The 27449-nt window shown below is 47.0% G+C and overlaps 1 protein-coding gene across 1 annotated transcript; it reads right to left on the bottom strand.

Moving 5' to 3' along the window:
- Positions 1 to 296: 296 nt before the first annotated feature.
- Positions 297 to 26935, bottom strand: SCAMP5 (secretory carrier membrane protein 5). Its single transcript, XM_050966840.1, has 7 exons — positions 26832 to 26935; positions 14648 to 14714; positions 14075 to 14203; positions 10072 to 10228; positions 7616 to 7717; positions 6798 to 6915; positions 297 to 5266 (listed from the first exon to the last, which is right to left on the bottom strand). Exons 2-7 carry the CDS (start codon positions 14652 to 14654, stop codon positions 5072 to 5074), a joined length of 708 nt encoding a protein of 235 aa, XP_050822797.1. The 5' UTR covers positions 14655 to 14714; positions 26832 to 26935; the 3' UTR covers positions 297 to 5071.
- Between the last annotated feature and the right edge of the window lie 514 nt (positions 26936 to 27449).

Below are 27449 nucleotides of genomic sequence, written 5' to 3'. Positions count from 1 at the left end.
GCTGTTGGACTGCTATTAACAGACAGTGAACATCATCAGGTTGGCCTCTCCAAACTAAGTGTAAGAAAGCTTGTACTGCTGCTTCCTGTGCTGTAACTGTCCTCTGGATAAAGAGGAGACTTCAGTCTTAAGGAATGTCAAGCTGCACCTTTTACTTGCACAAAATTCACTTATAAAGAGCAACAAACGACATTTTCACACCTTGCTTTAGAGAATTTTTTATGTTTATTCTCCAGAATGACACTGATTTAACAGGACAGACACTGAAGGAAACAACAGCTTTCTGAATAGTCACAAATGGTCCAAATATTTAATAAAACCATCCATCCATTTGTTTTATGTTTTAAAAAAATCCTTGGACTGTTGATACATTGAAAGGATAATATGGCACCATCACTACCCTGAACTATGCTGAAACACACACTGCTCACTGAGGTTCTTTCCTTCTCTACTGTCCAGCTGAGCTCCATAGAACCTGTCACGCCGGAGCATTCTCTACTGTTTGCTACCGAAGCAGAACCCACCATGATTCAGCGCAAATTTCCCACAGAACCTTCTCTTTCCTTCTCAGAAAGCACATTAGTAGATCTCAGAACACTTCACGTTAGGACTAATTATGTCACAGAGTAGGCTACGCTCACAACCATATTTTGCCTCCACCAACAAATTAAAAGTTACATGTTGGTATGCAATGTTCCAACTAGAGTCAGGACTGAGCTGGAATCACACATCCAGGAGTTTTGGGAGATGCTAGGTTGGATTTGAATCCACAGATCTACACCCACCTCTCTAATTCTGGATCTGGGTTGAATCCAAAGAGCAAAGGGACCATTTATTCTCCAGGATCTTGTTTGGCTTGGTGTAATCCAAAAACTGATGGAATTCTCCTGAGAGGAGATTGCTGGATTTCAGCCTTCAACTTTCACCTGACTCAGATCCAAGTACTGACCCTCCTCAGCCCATCTCTAGTTCGAACACTGAGCCAGATTCTTATCCAGAACCCAAAGGCCCTTCTCTTAGGATTTGAAGAGATTTGTTCTCATGCTGCTATGGAGCCCCATGTCCCTTTTCTCATTCTATGCCTGACACTTTACTCCCAGGCTGTGAGGTTATTAGTTTATTTTTGTGTTACAAAGGTGGGCCTGAGTCAGTTCCGTAAATGGGGATGGCATAACCATGGTGCTTTAGTGTAGTTAATCTTAGAATACCTGCTTCAATACAGCTGCAGGTCCTTATTCTGATCAGCTGAAACCCAAACTAGTTTAGCAAATTCTTTCCAGCCAGAATTAGGAATAAAGCTCCATTTTAGCAAAGTGAGGAAATAGCTATAATAAGTTAGCTTGTGAGTGTCTCAATTCAGTGAAATATTTTTTATAGTGCCACAGCGCATATCCGTGCACTTAAATGTGTTGGCTTCTGAAAGTTGTTTCCAGGTCATGAGGATGAAGAGAACCAGAAATATTAATGAGCACAACTCACCATTTAAAGAACTTGTGTAGTTTGCTGAAGTAGGTTTTCAAGTTCTCAGAAAATTATTCTATTTACTCTAATAAGGATTCCATGTATAGTTGTGTTTTAATTTAACCTTGAGGCCAGCAAGAAGTTTGCTGCTGAGAGGGGGGAAAATAAGAGAAAGGGGAAAGAAATAGAGCTGTGAGAAGATAAGAGCAGAGCACCAGGTATCAGTAAGCTTTCAAAGCACCAATCTACACTGCAGTCTAATCCATGCAGGATTAACCAGTTTTTATTAGATCTACACAAGAGGCGAGAGGATTACTCCAGGTAGCCAATGAGCAGATGGTGGAGATTAGCTGAGGGACAGGCACTGGAGAGCAAAAAGTGAAATATTTTCTATATAATACAGTCTTTAGAGCAATGATAGGTCTCTGGAAAGACCTATATTAAGTACTAGAGGCTTTATACTAGAGATAAAATCTTAGCATGCATAATTTAGTGCATAATAAGGTTGGACACAACGCACTCATGAGGCATAGACAAATGGACAATGCAAACAGATTCTAATGTTCTGTTTTTCCATTTAGTAGATACAGTCGGAAAGAACACTGTGTGATTTCTTTAACAATATCCGTATTTTTAATAGGCACGAAACACTCCCAATTGTGTGGTCAAGGAATCTAAATGCTACTGTTTGCAAGATAACAAAATGCCTGTGCCTCTCAGAATGGAAGTTGGACCTATGATGCATCATTATGGCTTAAGATTTTGTCACAGTAAAATTATGCGCAATTCACAGCACAATCACAGTAAAAACAGATCATTTCACACTATGGTCATAGCAATTTTGTGGACCCTGCTGCTTGCTTTGATATAGTGCTCTTTGAAAAAGGTCTAGATCAAAGCTAATGAACCGTTAATCCAAGGCAGCAAGGTCTATATAAATGGCAAAATTCACGGTTCTGTACCAGTGATGATCACTGTGACATAATCATATCTTCATGGCCCTGCCTTTCGGAATTGGCTGGACACACGTAGAACATAAAACTCAAGACAGAGTGAGGAATCTCCAGACAAAAAGATAGAAAATGGGGGTTGCAGGTTTATGTGGAATTTAACTGTGTGAATACTTTATGGCCAATGAGCTGTTGCTGTTTTGAAGCAACACCTTCACTCACCCTACCTGCCAGCCAAAAAGCTACATTGGCATCCGATTTGCCATTGGAAATGCTGACTCCACCAATGCACATACCATCATTGGGCCAGAGCAGATTATCATCTCATATTGGTGAGAATCGGCTGTAAATCCTTTGATTTCATTGGTGTTACTCCAGAATTAGAGCAGTATCTAAACTCTTGGCATCACTCGGTTAGCAGTCACAGGTTAAGTACAAATAATAATTAAATCAAGGTACTGTATTCTGCACAGCTTCTGTCATCGGTGGCAGCCATGCTGATGCATTCAGTGTCATTTTACTGAGGATCAGCCACATTCATAGATTTTGGGGATGTAATAGACAGGAGAGTTGGCTAAAGCTGTATGTTTGTGTTACTGCTTGTTTTAATAGCTTGTCTTTCTTATGATAAATACAGAAGGTGAAACTAATCACTGTTAATTTGTACATTCTCAACCAGGGGACTAACAGACCACAAGGTTTGGTAGAATACATTTTAGACTAGCTATAATTAATTGCACAATATTTAAAATCTGATTAAGTATATAATAGGCTCAGTGAAGGCTTCCTTTCCTCAATAAGATATATACATTTTTATCAGACCTTTGTTTCACAGCCTTGTCAAAAGACAACTGGCTGCTGCAGAATTACTTAAGTTGCATCCTTAAAAAGGAAACTTCTTTATTTTTGGTTGGCTTTGCTGGAAAAAAATCATTCATATGGCATAATTCTTGCATATATATTTCATATACAGACATTATTAGGTAGCTAAGAGAAGGGGTTTTGATGGCCTGAAAAGCAGCGCAACTAGAAAATTAATAAGCTGTGGAATGTTGGGTTACTAAATTACAGGACCACCATTTGCCTGCTACAGGTTTAAGACTTTGGGGAGTATTGATCAGGGAAGAAAGGAGATACTTGATCAAAGGGACCAGATTAGATTAAATTTGAACTAATTTCTGATTATGGTTTGGAGAAAATTTGGCCTCCCTACTTAAAGTGCATTCAAAGTCTAAAATGTCTCTCTCTAAAAATAAGCATATTTCACCCCTATTCCTTCCCAGTAATATCCATTTTCTTTTAACTGCCAGAGCTGTAAATTCCAGCCAGGATCTGAAATTGAAGTTGTTGTTTTCTTCTGCATTTTGTATCAGAAAATGCGGCAGGGCAAGTTTAATTGACCACTGCACTGACAACGTGCATGACGTCTGAATCCAACTCGCTCTCCCCTAGCTGTGTGAGGTTTTCAGGGCCAACAGGAGTAAACACTTCTTGGACATTAAGCTTGTGATCTGCAAGCAAGCCTGATCCCACTGAATTTCAAGAGAAGTTGGGCACTTCACTCCCTTAGGCTCTGGTTTTCAAAGGAGCCTAAAACCAGCAGATGATAATTTGTAGGGCCAAATTCTGTTCATATTACTTACATAAGTAGGGTGACCAGACAGCAAATGTGAATAAAAGGGACAGAGGGTAGGGGGGTAATAGGAGCCTATATAAAAAAAAGACCCAAAAATCGGGACTGTCCCTATAAAAATCGGGACATCTGGTCACCCTATACATAAGCAATACCACTGAAGCAATGTGTCTAGTAACAAGATTTGGCCCTTACTGTGCCGAAGAGTAGATCTGTTGAAAAACACTACACCAATTTTACCATCACTTTTCCCCACCTGAACACCTTAAAAATATATGGCTCAGAGCATGGAACTCAGTCCGGAGCTTCTGGAATGTACCAAAGTTTCATACTAATGGGAAGGTCTGCTACAATTCAACAGGGCAAATTCCCAACACTGCCTTGAGGCCCTTGATCTATGGTTACACACCAATACTGTCTTCCTCACAATACATCGAAGAATAAATTACAACACCATGTGTTAGGAAAACCTGTTGTCTCTGAACCTAGGAGGGAGGATATGGACTGGCTTCAGAGAATTTAAGTACTAAATCAGCTAGTAACCTGCTACAAGAAAAAGGAGAATTCCCGGGATTGGATAAACTGGTACCAGTCCTCGCTAGAGGCAGCCACTACTAACCACACATTAGCAACTGGAAGTATTAGCCACTGGAACTCCCAAGTTGTCAGGGATCTCCAGTTTTGCTCTTGACATTTTAGTGAGCTTGTTGGGGTTTTTTTTTTTGCTGATGTTATAAACATACACCTATCACCACAGTAATTTAAAAATCACCACCATACACTACTTCACGGGGGAACACAAGCACACAGTTACTACTGCACAGCACAAGTGTCCCGCAGGTCAACTCACAGCTTCTTCAAAATGAGAAAAGAGAATCAGAAAAAAAAACGAACAAAAAATACCCTGTTCTAGAGTAGAGGGAAAAATCAAGTATCTTACACTTCCCTTGTTGAAATGCTTACACAGACTTGGCTCAGCAGTATTCTCCCTTTCCTCCCTCCCCCCCACCTCAGGACAGTCTTCTGCTCACATCTCATTGGAATAGGTGTAGTTAGGGGTGGCAGAATACTGTGTTTCATGCTGCATCGTGGCCCCTTGTGCAGCACTGACTGCTGCGTTGTGCGCTGCCTGTTGTACATGCGGGTTCTTCCAAGCTCCCGTGGTCCACTCTTCTTGCGCTTTGCTGAAACTCCCCCCGCTGCCCCGGTAAAATTTATGCACCTGTGTGGAGCAGAGGTAGAGAGAAAAGAGATCACTGATTCACAGAGGCGAGCCTCCAACTTTTTTTTTTTTTTTTAATTATCGGGCTAGCCTGACAGAACCTAACACAAAGTGTCCGATCCCGAGAGGTGCAGAGCACTTGCAGCTCCCATTGACTTAACAGGCAGTTACAGGTGCTCAACCCCTCAGAATCAGGACCGAAACCAACAGATGTTGGAATGACAGCCATGAAGTCTGGGCTGCTCCATGCAACAATCCTGGCAGTGCAACAATTCTGACCAAAGAGGCTCAACCCTGACCTAATGGGACCTCCTCTGATGGGTGAAAGCGGTTCATCCTCCATCTCCATTTAGTTTTTGTACTCTACCTAGACTGCCAACTAGAGAAGCAAACTGACCTGTTGGGATGGTAGTTCATGATGTGGGCAACTGTCCACTGGAAACAGTAGTGAGACAATCAACTCAACGCACACGTCATCGATCAATCACCGATTAGTTACTAAGATTGGAACAGCCAATCTACCCTATTACAAGTCTTCCCCAGAGTCATTCAGTCCAGGGCTTTGGAGCGGAGCCCGGAGCTGGAGCACAGAGCAGCTCCGGAGCCGTGGAGCTGCAGGATTTTGCCTGGAGCTGGAGCAGAGCCAGAGCACAGTTCCAAAGCCCTAATTCAGTCCCCTCTATATCCATATTCCTAAGGCAGGAAACAGGATAAAGGAAAGTTGCATTTCATCAGATACCTTTCACAAACACCTACCTCATTTTCTAACCTCGAGAGCCCCCACCCATCTTGCTAACCTCAGAGAATGCATGTCTCTGCTTTGGGGGATCAGAGAAGTCATAATTAAGACTGAGCAACACACACATCAAAGAAAGAAAACAAATAAGGTGAAGGCTTAAAGAGCTCGTTCCTAGCTCTAAACCATAAAGATCACCATCAATGAACCAATCACAGGGCAGTGGACCTCTGTAAGCGAGAACGAAGTCCAGGAACAGGAGAAACAGAAAGTTTGGGGCTTTAGTGAAGACTTGAGTTTGATTTATTTTAGATTCTTGCTAAACTTTTTAAAAATTCTAAACATTTCTTACCGTACCCAAGAATTTCTCAAGGGAGCCCAAGTTATGCAAGCAATCAACACTCTTATTGAAGTCATTCTTGCTCAGCTTCTAGGATGAGCTGAGCAATAAGAGTACTTCTCTGTTGTTTTTTATTAATTCAGCAGCACACAACCTGCATCTTGCCAGAGCCTAAGGGAACTCAAACATCAAGGGTCAAGTCCTGTCTTGGATCTGACAGCACTAGATTTGGAGAGGTTCTAAATTTGATAGTTGTTTCAGCCCTAAATGCAACAGTGGCACCAGAAATTGTGAACAAAGGGTTGCTCCTAACAGAACAAAGGATGGAAAGACCCAGTGGAGCTCTCTCTAGAAACACCATGAAGCAATAAACAGTACATCCCAGCTTGGATCTCCTCCCCAGAAGACCACCCAGAAAACGTCACAATTTCTGGTCTCTAATCCAGCACTCATACCATACTGAGGGCAATGAAGGAGAAGACTGCCACGACTGTAAACATGATGGTGGGGATAAGCATCACCACAGCTGCACCTACGTTGGTCCCAAAGAAGGATATTGCTGCAATCCAGCCACTGCAGGGAGATGAAAAAGGGTTCTGGTTAAACAATGGCATTGTTGCAGCCATGCATATCCAGTAGCTATGGTTTTTTCCCCATTGGCTTTGTATGCTGCAAGTGGCAAACCTAACTCTAAAATGATTCTTCTCCCAAACCCTTTAGTATCTTGGATGACCCTTTCCCTGGCTGACAGAAGATAATGCTAAGCCATTCCTGAAACCAACAAGCATCCTAAGGGCCTCCCCAATGCCTCCTAAAAGAACTAGATAAGTTCACGGAGGATAGGTACCTCAGTGGCTATTAGCCAGGATGGGAAGGGATGGTGTTCCTAGCCTCTGTTTGTTAGAAGCTGGGAATGGGTGACAAGAAACAGATCACTCGATGTTACCTGTTCTGTTCATTCCCTCTGGGGCACCTGGCATTGACCACTGTCAGAAGACAGGATACTGGGCTAGATGGACCTTTGGTCTGATCCAGTAGGGTCGTTCTTATGTTCTACCGCCTTTCTCCGCCACATCATATCCTTCATCACCCTTCTCCTCCCACTCCACTAATGCACTCCTACCATACTCCCACTTCCACCCACTCGATGTCCTGAACTAGCTGAGCCAGGGGACTCTGGAATTTTTTTCTTCCTCCCTCCTAACAGGAGTCAGCTGTGCCTAGCACCTGACGAGAAGAAAAGTTGAATGTGACAGCTTCCTGTCTTCCTTACCAGACTCCCCAGCCAGGGATCCCCACCGCCTGGATAATGCTGATCACCAGCTGGGCCATGAATGTGAAGAAGAAAGCCATGAAGCTGAAAGAACTGTCTGTCCTACAAGAGAAACAACTTATCATCCTCATCCTCCTCACTGCTACTTGTGTCTCAATCGGTACTCAAGTTGCACTCCGAATGGCAGCAAGGAAGCTATCACCACCCTGAACACCCAGTATCTCTGCAACCAGCTCAGCTAAATAATCCCTTTTATTCCAGCAGAGATTTTTTTTTGCCATGATGCGGTGGATGAGAATGGGAACGGATGGTCCAGTGTGAACAAGAGTTGCCCTCAAAGAATAGTCAGGATAGTGACATCACAGCATAAAGAAGAAAGGAAAATGAGGGGCTCAAGCTAGCAAACGGGCGTCAGAGAGCGGAGCTTCTCCAAGGCTCAATGGATATGTCTACACAGGAATAAAAAACCCATGACTGGCCTGACTCGGGCTTGCAGGGCTCCTGGGCTGAAAAATCTGCTGGTAGGCATTTGGGTTCAGGCTGGAGCCAGAGCTCTAGGACCCTGCGAGGGGTGGATAGTCCCAGAGCTGGAGCTCCAGCTAGAACCCTAACATCCACACAGTGATTTTTAACCCCACAGCCTGAACTCCATGAGCCTGAATCAGTTGACCTGGGCCTGCTGCAGGTCTTTTATCCCTGTGTAGACATACCCTATTTAGCTACTTATATAGTCCTAAATATCATATTATTAGAGCACCTCATAGTTAGCAGATTTTATCCTCAACACCCCTGTGAAGCAGTGAAGTATTATCCCAAATTTGCAGCTAGGAAATGGACAAAGTCACACCAATCTGTGTCTGACTGGGGAATTTGAACCCAGCTCTCCTGAGTCCATGTGCAGTGCCCTATCCCACTGAACCATCCTCCTTGCAAGCAGGGTGGACAAAATTTTTTTTTAATTTAATTTTTTAATTTTGTTATTTAAATTACCAATAAACCTGTTTAAAATGAAATCAGTTAAGGCCTAAAATTATTATAAGCTCTTGAAACATTTAAATAAAAAACAACTAAGCTAAATCCAGAAGCCTGTATCAAAAACTGAGTTAAAGGCTGTTTTTCTGTATTAAGAAAGAATTAGGAGGAAAACATATAGCTTCAGAGGTCAAGCTTTATAAATATGGCACAAAGGTCATGTACTGTATTAAGGGCTTGTTTTTTTCAATAAAAATTAATTTTATATGCTGTGCTGAGTGTTACATTCAATTCCAGTTACCATCACAATGCAGCTTGACACAAATCATAAGCAAAAAGTAAATTATCTGGCAAATATACAATATACTGTTCACCAGTTTCTAAGATATAAAAATAGACAATGAATAAAACTGAAAATATTAAGCTAAATAACTGTTTAAATACACATATATAGTTATAGCGTACCCTCCTAGGTAGCCAAAAAGACGTACCAAAACTAATGTAAAGGCTCTATTTAGTTGTAAGTGAACATGCTTTAATGGTTATACCAACCAATGAGAATGCACTTCTCTTTAGAAAATGACTGAAGTGCAAATGGAAAATTTGATTAAAATCGAGTATCTAACTCAAGGTATTTCACTTGGTGATTTAAAATCACCTTGATTTAAATCAGTCCACCCTGCTCTCAAGCAGGGAACTAATGAAGCATTCAGCAAGCTGCAGAGGACTGGTAGAATGGTGTACTTTACATTTTGTGATGCACGGATTGCTCTAATGTGTACACATAACCAATACAAATACATGCTATCCAGCCCCAAAAACTTTGTACAAGGAGTCTCTAGTAGGAAGGACTGTAGAACGCTTTGGTTATTGACTCAATGCAGAGGATTCTAGAGTCAGAGAAGCGTGCTGTAAACACTAAGATTGCTGGTACCCTGCAGTTCTTAGCTGGAACGAGGGGGCTGTGATGTTAGGAAGAAGCACTTGCAACTCATCTAAATATTGACCTATTTTCCCATCTCCGGTTCTAGTATCAGAGAAGGGCTGTCAGAGTTTCTCTGATCCCCAGGCATCTCTCTTCAGGAGCCTCCACGTTCTGCAGCAAAAGCACAAAGTCTGTCAGCTTGGACAGGAACAGAGCTGGAACGTATCCATTCATTATGCACTGTACCTTTGGACTCTGGTCCAAGTTACCATGTGATAGAACACTGCATTCAAAGTTTTCTGTTCACATACACTTCCCAATCTCCCATGACTCAAGGTCAAGAACCCCACTCAGAGGGAAAATATATTATATTAGTCTTTATGGAGAGCTGAGCTCTTAATCCTGAACATCCAAGATTTCAAGGTAGGTAAGTACAGTTAAAGGTGGGAAGGGAAGGGAAGGGAAGGATTCCCAGATAGAGGTGACCCAGTCTAAGCACTGGTTAGTCATGAGAAGAAAGGGGAAAGACAATGAGCTGTGCCCAGTTGTGACCACTTACTTGAAGGCTTTGTAAATAGGTCTAAACCAGCAGACATAGGAGCAGGGTGTAAAGAGAAGGAGCCAGAGAATTGCCAGTCCAAAATTAACAGCTCCACCGCCTCCAATCAGCCATGCGAGGCAGCCAATCAGATTCACTGCCAAGGTGATGCTGTTCACTGCAAACATATATACACACACAGACACACAGAGGGAGCAAAGTAGCACACTGCAAGAAAGTAAGCTGTGACTGGAGGGACCCTTCAGGTGGCTACATCCATAGGGTTCAGAAATGTTCAGGCAGATTTATCCAAGGGTAAGGTTTTGTCTTTAGTTTTTATCATCCTTCTCCCGTCTATAATTCTCACAATTAGTCTTTCCATGCCCACCAGGCTCCCTGGGGCAATAGTTCCAAGCTAGCCGGAGCAGACTGGCATCAATGAATCATGGCCCAATTGTGGCTCCCCTGCATACATCACTCATTACAGGAGGTGAGAGTTTGGGGGCAGTGGAAAGGTACAATCATCTACAAGTTAGAGTAACTGAAACACAACTAATTTCTCTCTTGCCACCAAAGGATGGAAATGAGAGAACTAAAGAAAGCTTCTCACTTGCCACCAGCGATGGCTTCACTAAAGGGAGTGCGCTCCTAGGCAACTTGGACCAAGTAGCCAAGCTGCCTTTCCAAGGACAAATCTGCTTGAGCCACTAACTGATCGATTCTGAGAACTGAAGTCACAAGTTCCTAACTGGTCTATGGAACGTCCCGATCAGTTCAACAGGAAAAATATTTCTCCAATAAGATACTAGGAGGCTAAGTGATACAGGCCTACTACAATGACGGGAAGCCTACCACAAGCTAGACAATGCAGAGGAGAATCTGTCATCTGCATTTCTGTGCCTCAGAACTTCAGGATGAATCTCTGTTCCAGTCAGAATTAACGCCCATCAAGCAATGTAATGGAGCAGCCTGCTGGGATGCTTCACTGTACAAGATGAAAATATTCGGCCAATCCAGTGATCTGATGGGCAGGGCATCCACATATGCATTACATCATGCAGCACTCAAGGATGTCCCATCACTGTCTGAGCCCTCCCCCCTGCCCCGGCCTTTTTATCCCCCAGGGGACATTTGAACTCCTTTCTGACATGTCTTCTCCCCAGGGGACAGGCTCACCTAAAGGGTCTCCTTGGACAGCAAGTTAATAGAAACCATCTCAGCAAGTTCAACAGTGATGTGGTGTTTATGCTTTTGCTTTAAAAGGCTCAAAGAACAAAAGGGTCCTATTAAATACAAGTGTAATGAGTGCAGCCAAATCAGGGCTGGGGCATCAAAGTGATTGTACACCTCCCTCCTGGCACCCAGCAAAATACATTTAACAGAATAATTTGTCAGCGTCACCACAACAGCCTCCCTGAATGAGGAAGGGAAAAGCTAGCGCAGCTCCAGACTCCTAGCAGGACACAGAACCAATGCTGAAAACTGGGCAGGTCCGCAGCATGGGAAGTCCATTGGAGGAGACAGACACATGAGTTAAAAGCATAAACACTCAGTTCCTTTGGTGCTGATTCAGCTCCTTTCAACCTGCACTTGGAGCACACCACTCCCCAGGGAAGGTTGCTTCAATGCAACACTCCATTTTGCTTTCAATATTCAGAGAGAATACCTGATAAGGAACAGAGGTCATCTTAAATGCAGAGGGTGCCCGGCACCTGCTCCCACAGACCCTGTATGTGCCATCCAATCACTCAGCAGCATTCCCACCCCACCCCAAAAAAAGAAGGATGGAAATATTCATTAACAGCTCCTCCTCTCCCTGCTTCCATCCCACCTTATCTCAGAACTTCTACCTAAAAAAAACATTTGCACTGTCCTGGCTTACATAGCAGCAAACTCACCAGAGGAGCTTCAGAAATAGAATGTGGGGAGGGGAGGGAAATGGGCAGGGCTGTCCCTAGCTATTCTGGGGCCCTATGCCCTGGTTTGGGGGGCAGGGGGAACCACCCCCCAGCAGTCATTGGCAGAAAAGCTGGGGCTAGGTTACCGCACTTCCCTCCACCAGTGAGTGCAGGCCTGGCCCTGCTTCAGTCGTCAAGGGAGAGGGGATGGGGCTGGGGCAGAGCAGGGGTGGGAAGAGGTGGAGCTGGGGTGGAGCAGGGGCGGGGGCCATGGGGAAGAGGCAGGGCAGGGGTTGGAGCAGCACACCATGGCACAGAGCACCAGGAAATTTGGTACTCCGAATTTCCTGGTGTCCTACACAGCTGCATACTTTGCATATGGGTAGGGACGGCCCTGGACATGGGTGGAACAATCTTCCATCTCGTTTAAAAAAAGGGTAGTGACTTCAGTCACTAAGCCTATCACTGCTACACAGATGTTCTCAATTTAGGCACAGAACAGATGGAGAAGCTATGCAAGTTCTCCACCAGTAATGCTGTAACCTCAGCCTGGAGGGAGCTCCTCTGGGAACAAGTTTAGTTTCCAAGGGCCATTCAATCCTTGGTCCTCCACCGGGCCAGCCAGTAAAGGGGCCAAATCATGCCAAATGCAGTGGAGGTTTCTCAGAAATGGACTTCTGATTAAACATTCCCCGCATACCCCAATTTGCTTGGGCAGTTGTGACACTGACGCCCAGCACTGGCTGGGTTTCCTAAGCAAGTGTATCTCCTGGGGAAATTTACTCACTTAGCTGCATTCTGTTTAGTAAAGTTACACAAACTGTGCACTCTGGCTACACTGAATGCCCTTAGGGTCAGGATACCCAAAGCAAAGAGATGGCAAGCTCCACACCAGGCTTCAGAAGGGGGAAAAATACACCTGAAGGAAGGGCAGCCCAAAGGGGATGTAAAACCTATTCTATTCCCTCATAGGGAAGCCTGCCATTCTGCCTGCTTTACCTGCCCACAGGTCAAATTAGTAGATGCAAAGGAAATCAATTCCAGCTGCCAGTTTGTTGCATCAGTGGCATTAGGAACTATCCAAGGGACCACAACTTGGAGAAGAGCACATCACACAGTAGCTGCAGAAGGGGCAGGTGAGGTTTGACTCTGAGGAAAGCCTCAAGCGCCTGCACCCTGGGGAGCAGGGTACTGCAGAGGTTACACTTTTTGGCTGGATGAAAGCAACCGCTCACTGCATCAGAGGCCCTGTACTCGGTAATTTAAAGTGGCATTTCAGTTTCAGAGGCAGCCATGTGGTTTTGGGCTGGATGTGGAATCTGCAAACTGGGAAATGGGGGAGTAGAGACCTAAAACACAGGGCTGGAGGACAGCTCCGTGTCTTCCACCTCAATCTGGCTCAGATTCCTGGCTCAGGAGGGCCTGGCAGGATCTGCAAAAACCTTGCATGGGTTTTTTGGCAGGGAATGGAAAGCCCAAGCACAGATATCACTGCAATTAAATACTTGGAAGTGTGCTGGTAGGCCTACATTTCCCAAGTGACGAGTCCTCTGGCTGAGAGAGTCTGACAGGGAGAAAATCAGAGCAGTAAATCCTTCAGCAAAGAGAAACTCATTGGCTGATCTGTTCCACCTCAGGGCAGCCTCTGTGAGGGAGCAGAGTTCATGAGTTGTCTCTAGTTTGTGAAGTGCACGTGATCACCTAGAGGCTGTGGGAGGACACCCTGAGATGACTTCTAGGACTGGCTCCAACAGAGTTAAAGCTAGAGAGGAGCTCAACCTTCCAGAAAATCAGATCCCAACTGGAACCCAAACTCTGTGACTGGGGCCTCTTTATAATGGCCCAACCCAGAACCCCACTCCCCAAATATGGAGAAGCTGAGATTTGGAGCTGAATGTCAGGACCCATATCCCATCACTTGTTTAAACCTCTTCAGAAATATGCAAGAGACAAAAAGTCCCTAGACTCTGGGACAGGATGATGTTTCCCTTAGTGACAGTTTGTTCTTTACACTAACACTTCTAGAGAAGAGCATTCAGAGAAGCAAGCATGAGCATTTCTCTCTTGATCCATCTGATCCCTTCCTCTCCTGCAGACACAGGGTGCCTGCCCGACGGATGACTTACACATCCAGAGGTAGTAAAGGCGCTTGGCCAAGATGCGATGCTGTGGTGGAATGTCATCATCAAAATCCTGGTAGAAACATGGCTTCAAGGGGATGAATCTTGGGAGTGGAGGAAAATTGTTCACCTTTTCTGTGACAAGAGATAAAATATGTATCACTGAACAGAGCCCAATCCAAGTCTCTGTTCCTCCAAACTGATCTGATGTTGCTGATTGGTTAAAATGCTGATCTAACCTGAGCAGTGACTTTGAAAGTAGCCTAGTGGGTTTACATGTTTCTGTCCCACTGATTTCCAGCTCAGATTTGCTCAGTTTATAAGTAAAAAAAAGATGATTTCCCCTCATTGCCAGCCTTGCAACTCAGCTTGGGCTCCAACAGTCTAGCTGGGCTCTCTCTTTCCACACACAATCACCAGGAATAAAAATTGTACAGGCCAAATCATACCCTTTGTGACACACATGACCCCACTGAACGTAAACTTGATTGCAAAGGCCAATATGATATCTTCATTGAAACACTGAGCCCTTCAATAGAAAAACCAGTTCTACAAGATCCAGCAGAGATTTTTCCTTACCTGCCATGGTGTGTGTCTGTCCCTACTCCACAGCTAAGTTAGAGAACAGCTCGCACCTCTGCCAAAACTGGAAGAAATCAAGAGACAATAACGACACTAAGGAAACAGACACTGAGAACAACAGGAAATAATGTTTCCTCTACATTCAATCACTTCCCAGGATTTACTCTGTTACCGGAAGTGCAAATATCCTAACACCATAATTCCTCCCCATCACCCCACAGATTCAAGCCTGGGGAAATCCTGTAGTCTCTTGGAATTTCTCCAAAGTATATCCTTCCAAAATTAAGGCCTGGTCTACACTACAAGTTTAGGTTGAATTTAGCAGCATTAAATCGAATTAACCCTGCACCCGTCCAAGCAAAAAAGCCATTTTTGTCGACATAAAGGGCTCTTAAAATCAATTTCTGTACTCCTCCCTGACGAGGGGAGTAGCGCTGAAATTGACATTGCCAGTTTGAATTAGGGTTAGCGTGGACGCAATTCGATAGCATTGGCCTCCCGCAGTGCACCACTGTGACCGCTCTGGACAGCATTCTGAACTTGGATGCACTGGCCAGGTAGACAAGAAAAGCGCTGTGAACTTTTGAATTTCATTTCCTGTTTGCCCAGCGTGGACAGTTGATCAGCACAGGTGACCATGCAGCCTCAGAATCGAAAAAGAGCTCCAGCATGGACCATACGGGAGGTACTGGATCTGATCGCTGTATGGGGACATTCATAGGTGGCCATTCCTACTGGGCTGTTTGCCTTTGGCTGAAAAGAAATCCTCTCCGCAGTTAGCCAAGTGGTGGGGGTTGGGGGGCACTGGCGCTGAGCTGTTCGCGTTTGGCTAGCAGGGATCTTCCCTGATACCAGCCATGTGGTGCGGTGGGGAGAGGGTTAAAGTGGCCATCCCAGAGAAAAGGATGGGGATGGGGTTAGTTTGGTTTCTGCTGCTGCACCTTAACACAAAAACTGCAGACCTAAATGGAAAACTCAACAGGCTTTGTTTGCTTGGAATGGGAAAGGAGGGCGCCGCTGTTATGAAGGTTGCAGAAGCCGAAAGACTATGGCTTACCAAGGCCGCCTGCCAGCCAAATTCTGTTGCCCAGCATGTTTGATCTCTAACACCAAAGCCACAGGCACTCAATATAAGATGCAAAAAATGACCTTGTACCGAAATCACATGTACTATGTAACGTGAAGAGTATACTCATTGTTCTGTAAAATATATGTTTTTAAATACTTCTCTTCCTCCCGCAGCTGCAAATGTTTCAAGCCTCCCTCCACCATTCCAAAGGCTATCTCAGATAAGGCGGAAAAAAAAAACGCATGTGTGATTAAATGTTCTCTGAGCTCATGCAGGATCCCGCACTGAAAGAGCTCAGCAGAAAGGGTGGAGAGACACAATAGCACTGGACAGGAGAGCAGCCAGTGAACGTGAGGAGAGGTGGCAGTAGGCAGATCAGAGAATGCACGAAGCAACGCTGGGGCTCCTGCGGGAACAAACGGACATGATCCGGCATCTGGTGGAGGTTCAGGAACGTCAGCTGGAGAGACTGCCGCTGCAGCCCCTGTTTAACCACCCTCCCTCCTCCTCATGTTCCATAGTCACCGCCTCACCCAGACGCCCAAGAACACGGGGGGGCGGGAGGCTCTAGGCACCCAACCACTCCATCCCAGTGGACAGAAAGCTGTCATTCAACAAGTATTGAAGTGGCCTTTTCCTCCCCTTTTCCCACACCCTACCCAGGCTACCTTGTGAGTTATCTCCCTATTTTTTAAATCAATTAATAAAGTATACATGGTTTTTTAAATGATAGTGACTTTATTTCCAAGCTGTGATTGAAGTGGGGAGGGCGGTTGGCTTACAAGGAATTAGAGTCAACCGAGGGGGTGGGTTTTCATCAAGGAGAAACAAACAGAACTGTCACACAGTACCCTGGCCAGTCACGAAACTGGTTTTCAAAGCTTCTCTGATGCACAGCGCTTCCTGATGTGCTCTCCTAATTGCCCTGGTGTCTGGCTGTGCGTAATCGGCTGCCAGGTTATTTGCCTCAACCTCCCACCTCGCCATAATCGTCTCCCCCTTATTCTCACAGAGATTGTGTTGCACACAGCAAGCAGCAATAACAATGGGGATATTGGTTTTGCTGAGCTCTGAGTGTGACTTTATTGATATAATCTGGGACCACACAGAACATGGTTGCAACCAAGGTCCTGTAGTGGCACCAAATCTTATGTAAAGGGGGTCCATATAAGGTGTCTAAGACCAGGTTATGGGTGGCTGGTTATGATTATGCTGTCTGTATGCATGTGTCATTTTGTAGTTCAAGTTATTAATATTGGCTCTATACTGTCTGTACTTCAAACTTATGCTATGATTCTGGGAGACATCCCAGACAAGTTTGTGTTAGCTCTGTCTAGCCTGCTTGATGGCCCTTGAAGGACCATCAGCTATACAACTGACTCATTGAGAGAAGGGAGATACTCAGCCTTGTAACTCCCTTGCCCATGTGACTCCAGAATCCATTTTGCTGTAATTTTCCACAGTAAGAACAAAGAGGTGTTCTTACACCTGGAAAAGCCTATAAAAGGCTGATGCCTCATCTCCATCTTGTCTTCAATTCTGCTTCTTACCTGTGGAGGGACTTTGCTACAAACTGAAGCTCTGAACAAAGGACTGAATGACCCATCCCAGCAGGGGATGTACTCCAGAGACTTGATTTGAACCTGCAGTTATTCTGTCACTGCTACAAGCCTGAACCAATAACATTGCCATTACTGTATGTAATTGATTCCATTTAACCAATTCTAGCTCTCATCTCTATCTTTTTCCTTTTATGAATAAACCTTTAGATTTTAGATTCTAAAGGATTGGCAACAGCGTGATTTGTGGGTAAGATCTGATTTGTACATTGACCTGGGTCTGGGGCTTGATTCTTTGGGATTAAGAGAACCTTTTTCTTTTATTGGGGTGTTGGTTTTCATAACCATTCATCCCCAGGACGAGAGGCACTGGTGGTGATGCTGGGAAACTGGAGTGTCTAAGGGAATTGGTTGTGTGACTTGTGGTTAGCCAGTGGGGTGAGACCAAAGTCCTCTTTGTCTGGCTGGTTTGGTTTGCCTTAGAGGAGGAAAAACCCCAGCCTTGGGTTGCAACTGCCCTGTTTAAGCAATTGGTCCTGAATTGGCACTCTCAGTTAGGTCCCGCCAGAACCGCATCGTCACACTGAGCAAGTCAGTAAACCGTGTCAGTGACCCTTCAAATGTCCAAATGCACACTCCACTACCCTTCTGCACTTGCTCAGCCTATAGTTGAACAGCTCCCTACTACTGTCCAGGCTGCTTGTGTATGGCTTCATGAGCCATGGCATTAAGGAGTAGGCTAGGTCCCCAAGAATAACTATAGGCATTTCAACATTCCCAACAGTTATTTTATGGTCTAGGAAGTAAATCCCTTCCTGCAGCTGTTTAAACAGACCAGAGTTCCTGAAGACGCAAGTGTCATGAACCTTTCACGGCCATCCCACTTTGATGTTAGTGAAACGTCCCTTGTGATCCACCAGTGCTTGCAGCACCACTGAAAAGTACCCCTTGCGGTTTATGTACTGGCTGTCAAGGTGGTCCGGTCCCAAAATAGGGATATGCCTTCCGTCTATCACCCCACCACAGTTAGGGAATCCCATTGTAGCAAAGCCATCCAATATAACCTGCACATTTCCCAGAGTCACTACCTTTGATCGCAGCAGCTCAGTGATTGTGTTGGCTACTTGCATGACAGCAATCCCCATAGTAGATTTGCCCACTCCAAATTGATTCCCGACTGACCAGTAGCTATCTGGTGTTGCAAGCTTCCAGAAGGCTACTGCCACTTGCTTGTGTACTGTGAGGGCTGCTCTCATCTTGGTATTCTTGCGCTTCAGGGCAGGGGAAAGCATGTCACAAAGTTCCATGAAAGTGCCCTTACGCATGTGAAAGTTTCAGAGCCACTGGGAATCATCTCAGACCTGCAACATTATGCGATCCCACAAGTCTGTGCTCGTTTCCCGAGTCCAGAATCCACGTCCCACAGCATGAACCTGCCTCATTAACACCATGATGTCCACATTGCCGGGGCCCGCAGTTTGAGAGAAGTCTGTCCATGTCCTCATCACTCTTGTCACCGCACTGCTGTCACCTCCTCGCCTGGTTTTTCAGCTTCTGGTTCTGCATAAACTGCATGACAACGCGTGAGGTGTTTACAATGCTCATAACTGTTGCAGTGAACTGAACGGGCTCCATGCTTGCCGTGCTATGGCGTCTGTGCAGAAAAAAGGCGCAAAACGATTGTCTGCAGTTGCTCTCACGGAGTAAGGGTGACTGACAACTGTAGCTATACCAAAGTTCCTGCAGTCTCCGCCAACCATTTGAATTCTGGGTTGAGCTCCCAATGCCTGATGTGGCAAAAACATTGTAATGGGTGGTTCTGGGTACATGTCATCATCAGCCACCCCCCTCCCCGAAAAGCAACAGGAAAAAATAGTTTCTAGCCTCTTTTCACTGTCACCTCACGTCTACTAGGTGCTGCTGGCAGATGTGGTACTGCAGCACTACACAGCAGCATCCCCTTTTGCCTTGCCTTGCGGACGGCAGACAGTGCAGTGTGACTGGTATCCATCACTGTCATCCCATGGGTGCTCCTAGCTGGCCTCAGTGAGGTTGGTCGGGGGTGCTTGGGCAGACATGGGTGCTCCTGGCTGGCCTCGGTGAGGTCAGTCGGAGGCACCTGGAAAAAAATGGGAATGACTTCGGGTCATTCTCTCTTTAAGTTTTGTGTAATGGAGATTCAGTCCTGCCTGGAATATCATGCCAGCTGAAGGCTTCTGCTCCAGTCTGCTCTCCCAGTTGGCAGCACCACATGGTCGTGCCTACCCCTTGCTCCCATGGCTCCTGAACCCTGGACAGTAGTAAGGAGCAGTCCAACTATAGGCTGAGCAAGTGCAGAATGGTGGTTCACTCTACTTCCCTGTAAGCCAACCGCCCTCCCCTCCCCTCCCCCTTTTGATCTCTGCTTGCAGAGGCAATAAAGTCAGTGTTGTTTCAAATACATGCATTCTTTATTATTTCATCACACAAATGGGGGGATAACTGCCAAGGTAGCCCAGGAGAGGTGGGGGAGGAGGGAAGCAATGGGTGGCGTTGTCGTATGGGCACCCCCTAGAATGGCATGCAGCTCATCATTTCTGCAGGACCGGAGTGGCCATTTGCATCTGTGGTTCTTTAGTAGGCTTGCCTGATATTCTAGGCAGCACTGACCCTCCATTAGACAAAACCTAAAGAAGAGAATGACCTGGGGAGTCATTCCCATTTTTGTCCAGGTGCCCCCAATCGACCTCACGGAGGCCAGCCAGGCGCACCCATGCTTGCCTAAGCGCCCCCAACCGACCTCACAGAAGCCAGCCAAGAGCACCCATGACAGCAGCAGATGGTACAGTATGACTGGTAACCGTCTTTGCTAACTTGCAAAGGCAAGGAGCTGCTGCTGTGTAGCACTGGAGTACCACGTCTGTAAGCAACATCCAGTAGACATACAGTGATAGTGAAATAAGGCTGAACAGGCTCCATGCCTGCCATGCTATGGTGTCTGCTTGGGCAATCCAGGGAAAAGGGCACTAAACGATTGTCTGCCATTGCTTTCACGGAGGCAGGGTTGACTGACAACATTTACCCATAATCACCTGTGACAAATTTTTAGTGCTTAGTGTAGACACATGCACCCGACTTTATACAATCTGTTCCCAAATATCGACTTCTGTAAAATCGGAGTAATTTCATAGGGTAGACATACCGTAAGGGAGTAAATTGAATCCCTTCTTGCCTCCTCCTCCCCCTCAGCAAAAAAACAAAAACAAACCCAACCTCCCCCTACCCCCCACCCCCCCAAAAAAAAAAAAACATTTGGCTTCACTGCAAAATTCCATGGGATGATCCTCAGACAGAAAGATCCCAGCTACCTTCAATCAGCATGAAAATCACCCCTGGTATGGCAAATCACTCCTTTCCGTTGTTTATGATATATATATAGCCCTTTGTTTTCCAGTTTTATTTTATTTTTCCGGGGAATTTATCAGTGTTTATTATTACAACAGCAAAAACAGGTGGAAATTGGTGCTAAACATATTAATTTTTCTGGTAAATATTGGGGTTTATTTTGGCTGATGGAAGAACTGGGGGGAAGTATTCAGCAGATTAATGCTCTGATTAACAGAATTCAATGTGGTTTGCTGCAGAACTAAAACAGAACTCAAAACACAATGCCACCTCCGAGTTTAAGAAAACAACACATCTCTAACCCCCAAATAAAACTTTTCACTTGAATAAACAGTTGACTGTTGCAGACTTAGAACTATTAGCCTATAACTATTTACATTTAATAATTGGGCCACACCATTTGCAGTGCACACACTCAACTGCATCCTTTTCTCCGGTTTATTTTTTTTTTAAACTTTCGAATATTTCCTTGTGTTCTGAAACGTATTCTAATACAGATTTTAGTTTTTTTCCCATTTTAGTGTGTCAGATCTTTAAACTGTTATCTGCTAACAGCTTGAAATGTACACGTGGTGGGCGTGAGATTCATCTGTACGGTCAGATGTGCACCCATTTCAGAGCTTGTGTGCATACCTGTTTGTTTATTGTGTTTATCTGCTAGACTAATACATAGCCTTGCTTCAACAGGCAGCTTTGCATATATACACAGACTAAAGCATTATCGTAATACATATATCTCATGTTTTCCTAATAAAACAAGTTTTTTAATATATTTGAATGATACAAAAGTAGGATGAAAAATCGGAAAAAAAATAATACTTTTTGTAAAACCCGGGATTATTTTGGGTAAAAAATAGGTTAAATTGAAAATGAAGGAGCTTTTACATATATTAGACACACGTCTCTACTGTATTTATATATATACCCAGATCTATTGTCCACCCCGGGAAAGCCATTAGAGTAGGCCACTGACTACAAAGGCCTAAAACATGTGTTCCAACTGAAGTGCTGGCTGCAGCCAGAAGAGTAAAAGAAGGTTCAGTAATGTGGGGCAGGGAGAGGCTTAGGCCAGGTCTACACTTCCGCAGTAAATCGATCTAACTTATGCAACTTCAGTTACGTGACTAACATAACTGAAGTCAATGTTGTTAGATCCATTTACTGCGGTGGCTCCACTGCACTGTGTCGACATCCCCACTCCTCCCTCCTCCCTTCTGGAAAGTCCTAAGTGCTGTCAAACAGCTGTTTGGCGTTGGGAAGCGCTGGGAGTTAGGCCGAGGAGGAGGGACGCAGCGCGCTTGGGGGGTAGGGTGGAGGGCGAGGAGAGCTTGGCAGCCGGTGGAGAGGAGCTTGGCTGCCAGTGGAGTTAGCCCCTATGGTGGGCCACAGGAAATAACTCCATGGGCCGCATGCAGCCCGTGTGTTTGAGACCTTGATCTACAACTTATTTGCATTCAGAAATTAAAGTGCTTGTGAACGTTTTTAATTTATAAAGTGCACCAAGTGCAGATCAGTTCTGGGCACATGCAGAGTTTAAAAAACAATACACTGCAAAATAAATGAATAAATAATCTCAAATGCCTTACACTGGGTCCCGAAGGTCAGCAGACTTGGGCTTGGTTAGATCAACTGAGGGAGTAAGTGGGGAAGGAGGAGAAGGAATGAGAATTCTAGAGTCAAGAGCCATCCACTTAGAACGCCATGTCCCCAGGCATTTAAAGGTATGGGCTGTCTGCTTAGGGACCCATAGTGACCTCAGCTACTACTGCTGTGCATAGGGAAGGAGAGTGTTTCTCAGGAAATTAAGCTCCAGGGATTTTTAGATTGATAGGACTAAGGGCACACATAGGGTATTAGAAATCAGTATCAGCACCATGAATTGCACCCAGAAGGAAGAGCATTTGTCAGAACTTTGGTTTAATATATGCACCAAGGTTGCCAAATAGTTTAGCAGCCACATGGAGCATGTGTCTGCTGAACCTGTAGAGCTCTGAACTAACTGCATCACAGCTCAAATGGTCTAGTTCCCACAACGTCCTCATATGTACACTGAGAAGAAATGGGTGTGTACATACTCGTGAATAGAACCCCACTTAAGCCTGCACACGAATCCACAAGACAGGTAAGCCATTGCTTCAAAACACTTTCTGGGATCCTTCCAGAGAAGAAAACCAGAAGCACTCAAGAGCGGTACCATCCACTCGATCATGGCTTTCAGGCTAAACAAAACCTCATAGATGATGGTCCCAAAGGCTGCTGATAGATCTAAAAGAAGCAGAATAAACACCTACCCTTTGTCCATCACTAGGCAGAATTTGCTCACCAACTAGGCTACAGTAGTGTCAACTGCATGTCACTACCCAAAACAAAAACAAGATTTAGAGGGATCAAGGAAATCTAAGGGACTCCAGGTGATACCAAAGCTGCACTAGCAAGATTCTTAACTGTAGCAGAGGCTAACCACCACTCCAGTTAAACTGACAATTTGCCCTCTCACAGGGAGGCATTATTCTCAATAACAGACCTAGTACCTGTTTGATTTTACTAACCATGAGGGGGCATATGTTCATCTTGTAGGACTCTGTCTGAAGCTCTCCCAGTGTATCTCCTTGGTGAGCTTTAAAGTGATAGTGCTTATACACTATAAAAAAACCTATAAATAGATATGTACAAATAGCACCTTATTATTAAGTCCCTGTACCAATGGCAAGCTGGACCTAAATTTTGCAGCAAGGCATCTTCATTAAATGAAGTTTCATTGAAGTAAGTATAGAAATAAATAAGTCACTACCGCAGCTCCTGTATTATTTGGATAAGAAGCTCAATTGGATACCATCTCCAGGTTTTCAATTTTTACTGTGCTGTCAATTTTTGCATCTACAAGAAGAGAAAAAGAGGTAGACAGAAGAAGAGATGGACTGACAACATAAAAAAGTGGACAAGAATGGACTTCACGGAGACTCAAGCACTGACACACAATCGTCAGGGGTGGAGACAATTGGTTGATTGCTCATCAATGATGGTGCCCCAATGACCAATGCGGTTATGGGAGTGATTATGAGATTTTTGCATAGAAAACAGAGAACAGCATCACAGAATGTGCCAGGGGAAAGTGAGGTCCTGATAGCTGGTGCTTTTGACACCCAGGAGGATGCAGAAGAAGGTCTGGCATTGGGGATAACACACACTACCATGGCATTTCTGCCAAGATGAGCAGCTGACCCCTCTGACAGCATGTGCCCAAACAGGAGACACAGTGGGCCTGATTTTTAAAATAGTTGAGCACACATTGCAGACAATGGGAGTTGTATCCCAAGGGTGCTCAAGTTAAGTACCCAATCACAGATGCACAGAAAATTAGCAAAAACATTTACAAAAACCCTACCACACAAATCCTGTAAAGCCCCTTTAGTGATCAAACCCAAGTATGGGGCTTAAACTGATGCAAAGTCACTTTCACATAAACAAAGTCACCCAACAAAACCGTCCGAACCCAGCTTACTGTCCCCCTCACCTGCACATCTAGTCCAGCTATTAAGTTCATGCTCAGACAGTCAGTTTGCTGAATATTCCAGTCCCTCTGTTATTACTTGTGGTAGAAGTGCAAGTGTAGACCAGAGAGAGTCACTTTTACCTACCGGGCCTATCTAGCCCTCCAGTAAGAAAATCATTTGCACAGACAAGGTCCAATAGGTTAACTACGAGTGACGAAAAGTAAAACAAATACACAACACATGTTTGGGACCAAATCCTAGCCCTGCTGGAGACAATGGACATTTTAATATTGACTTTAATTGGACCACCATTTGGCCTTCATAAAAAAAAGGAATGGACATTTTCTCTTTATGCAGTGCAATTCCCACTACTGCCTGCAGATCAGCTGCATGCGGTTCCACATTTCCAACATCGGGACCCGGATTGTCTGTATAGCCAATGCTATACACAGAAAATAACTCTCTGAACCTTCCTTGACATTTAACTGAAATGACTAACACTCCAGCTCCCTAAAATGTGACATACTGGGTGGTAATAGGCTTTACACTAATTCAAACTTTCCCCTTGATAGAGAAAAACACACAAGTGAGAAAAAGGACCATAAAAATAGGCAGGTACAATATCTTCTCCCACAACCCTGTAACTCATCTTCAGATGGGGACTGTGGTGGGGATTTCACTGGAATACTCAACTCCTCTCTCTCCTGTAATAGGGAGGTCTGTGGTGAGAGTCATTGGGTTATTAACCCACCTCCCACACGCAGTAGGCACAGGGCCCTAGTGTATTTCAACTGGGCAGCATTAATTCACCCGCCTACCACTTTAGGAAGGAATTTTCTCTTGCATTGTAATTGGAGCTGGGATCAAGACACAAGACTTGCATCCAGTTAGCCAATGCCCCAGCATGCTAAGACACTCAGATCTAGGGTTTGGTTCAGCACGTTATAAAGATGGGGGCCCTCGACAAATTCAAATCCAAGTTCCAACATCAAAACAGCCCACAATATCAGGGAAGTAGGTTTCTTCTGCTTGGGCCCATCTTTCATTGCAATACACATGACAGTTACTCACTGCATGTTAATAAACAAGCCAGTTGTGCATTCCACTGATTATGTCACCATGCAGAAGGCAATCAGGTCTTCCAAAAAAAAAACCTGCACACTCAGTGAGAGAGACAGTAGGTGGTGGAAGGCCCCTTTGCACACGCAAACACACCCACAGAGGGGGACAGAAGGCCCCTCTGCATACACACACCTGAAAGGGTATTTTTGTCATTTAAGGTTAGTGAAAAGACCATTTGCACACATGCACAAGAGGAATGGTGGGGGGCATATTGGCAGTCACAAGCCGGCACGGGACTGGGGGCTGCATGGTCCCTTCTGGGTGCCTAAATGCACATGGGCTATTGCGGTGCAAAGCCCCTTCTGGGCAAGAATTTGCACACGGACTGGGGGGTGCAAGGCCCCCTCTGGGTACATGCACACACTTGGGCAGAGAGGTGCAAGGCCCTTTGGCACGTGCACGCCCACAAGTTGGGGAGTGCAATGCCCCCTCAGGGCACATGCACACCCACGGGTGGGGGGGGAAGTCTCTTCTGGGCATGAGTGTGCACTCATGGGGGGGGCGCAAGGCCCCGTCTGGGCACAGGAGCGCACCCACGGGTGGGGGGGGGGCGCAAGGCCCAGTCTGGGCACGGGCGCGCACCCACGGGTGGGGGGGGCGCAAGGCCCAGTCTGGGCACGGGCGCGCACCCACGGGTGGGGGGGGCGCAAGGCCCAGTCTGGGCACGGGCGCGCACCCACGGGTGGGGGGGGCGCAAGGCCCAGTCTGGGCACGGGCGCGCACCCACGGGTGGGGGGGGGCGCAAGGCCCAGTCTGGGCACGGGCGCGCACCCACGGGTGGGGGGGGCGCAAGGCCCAGTCTGGGCACGGGCGCGCACCCACGGGTGGGGGGGGCGCAAGGCCCAGTCTGGGCACGGGCGCGCACCCACGGGTGGGGGGGGCGCAAGGCCCAGTCTGGGCACGGGCGCGCACCCACGGGTGGGGGGGGCGCAAGGCCCAGTCTGGGCACGGGCGCGCACCCACGGGTGGGGGGGGCGCAAGGCCCAGTCTGGGCACGGGCGCGCACCCACGGGTGGGGGGGGCGCAAGGCCCAGTCTGGGCACGGGCGCGCACCCACGGGTGGGGGGGCGCAAGGCCCAGTCTGGGCACGGGCGCGCACCCACGGGTGGGGGGGCGCAAGGCCCAGTCTGGGCACGGGCGCGCACCCACGGGTGGGGGGGGCGCAAGGCCCCGTCTGGGCACGGGCGCGCACCCACGGGTGGGGGGGGCGCAAGGCCCCGTCTGGGCACGGGCGCGCACCCACGGGTGGGGGGGGCGCAAGGCCCCGTCTGGGCACGGGCGCGCACCCACGGGTGGGGGGGGCGCAAGGCCCCGTCTGGGCACGGGCGCGCACCCACGGGTGGGGGGGGCGCAAGGCCCCGTCTGGGCACGGGAGCGCACCCACGGGTGGGGGGGCGCAAGGCGCCTTGGCAAGGGCGCGCACAAAGGGGGGTGCAGGGCCCCTTGGCACGAGCACACTGGCACCGGGACGGGGCAGCTCCCAGCTCGGCCAAGCCCCGCACTGCTCGCCCGGCTGCCGTCACTGCGAGGCTGACAGGGCCGGCGGGACTCACCTCCCTGCAGCGCCCGAGCAGCGCACAGCGTCAGGCCCCGCAGCCCGTCCCGGGCAGGCAGCTCCGGTTCCGCGTCTCACAGCCCCCACCTCCTGCCGCAGCGACCGCGGCTCCCGCCTGGCTCCGCCCCGTCACTGCCCCCCCCCCGCCCCACGCGCAACTCTCGCGAGAGCCGGAGCAGCCGAGCGGGCGCTGTCCAAAGTGCTAGGCCCGCTGGCGGCGCGGGGTGCGATCCCCACAGCCGGGCTGGTTCCGGCGGGGCCCAGGGCGAGGGGGAGGGGACACAGGGGGACCAGGCTCTAATCTCAGAGGCGGGAGGGGCCCCGGCGCTAGGGACACAGGGGGGTGCAGGACTCTGACGGGGGCAGGAAGGACCGGTCTGTGAGGGGGGTGGGTGCCCCAAGCTCCGGGGGGGAGGGGGGAGCAGGCTCTGGGGGGGTGCCCCAGGAGGAGGGGATTCCAGGCTCTGAGGGGGTTGGGATGTCCTTGGGGAGAGGGAGGCAGGAGGGACCAGGCTCTGAGAGGGCAGGAGGGCCAAGCTGTTCGTGGAGCGGGTGGGGCTGGCCCTAAGGGGGGCAGGGAGCACAGAAGGGCCCACTGGTCTGGAGGTGGCAGGCT

The sequence above is a fragment of the Gopherus flavomarginatus genome, chromosome 9 (genome assembly GCF_025201925.1).
Source record: "Gopherus flavomarginatus isolate rGopFla2 chromosome 9, rGopFla2.mat.asm, whole genome shotgun sequence".
Taxonomy (NCBI): domain Eukaryota; kingdom Metazoa; phylum Chordata; order Testudines; family Testudinidae; genus Gopherus; species Gopherus flavomarginatus.
This window is presented reverse-complemented; position numbering and strand designations above follow the sequence as displayed.

Excerpts from the sequence above, each read along its gene's own strand:
- SCAMP5 (XM_050966840.1), bottom strand. Across the intron at positions 7,718-10,071 it reads CCTATTTACAAAGCCTTCAA|GACAGACAGTTCTTTCAGCT; the intron begins GTAAGTGGTCAC and ends TTTCTCTTGTAG. Across the intron at positions 5,267-6,797 it reads CCTTCATTGCCCTCAGTATG|GTGCATAAATTTTACCGGGG; the intron begins GTATGAGTGCTG and ends TGCTCCACACAG.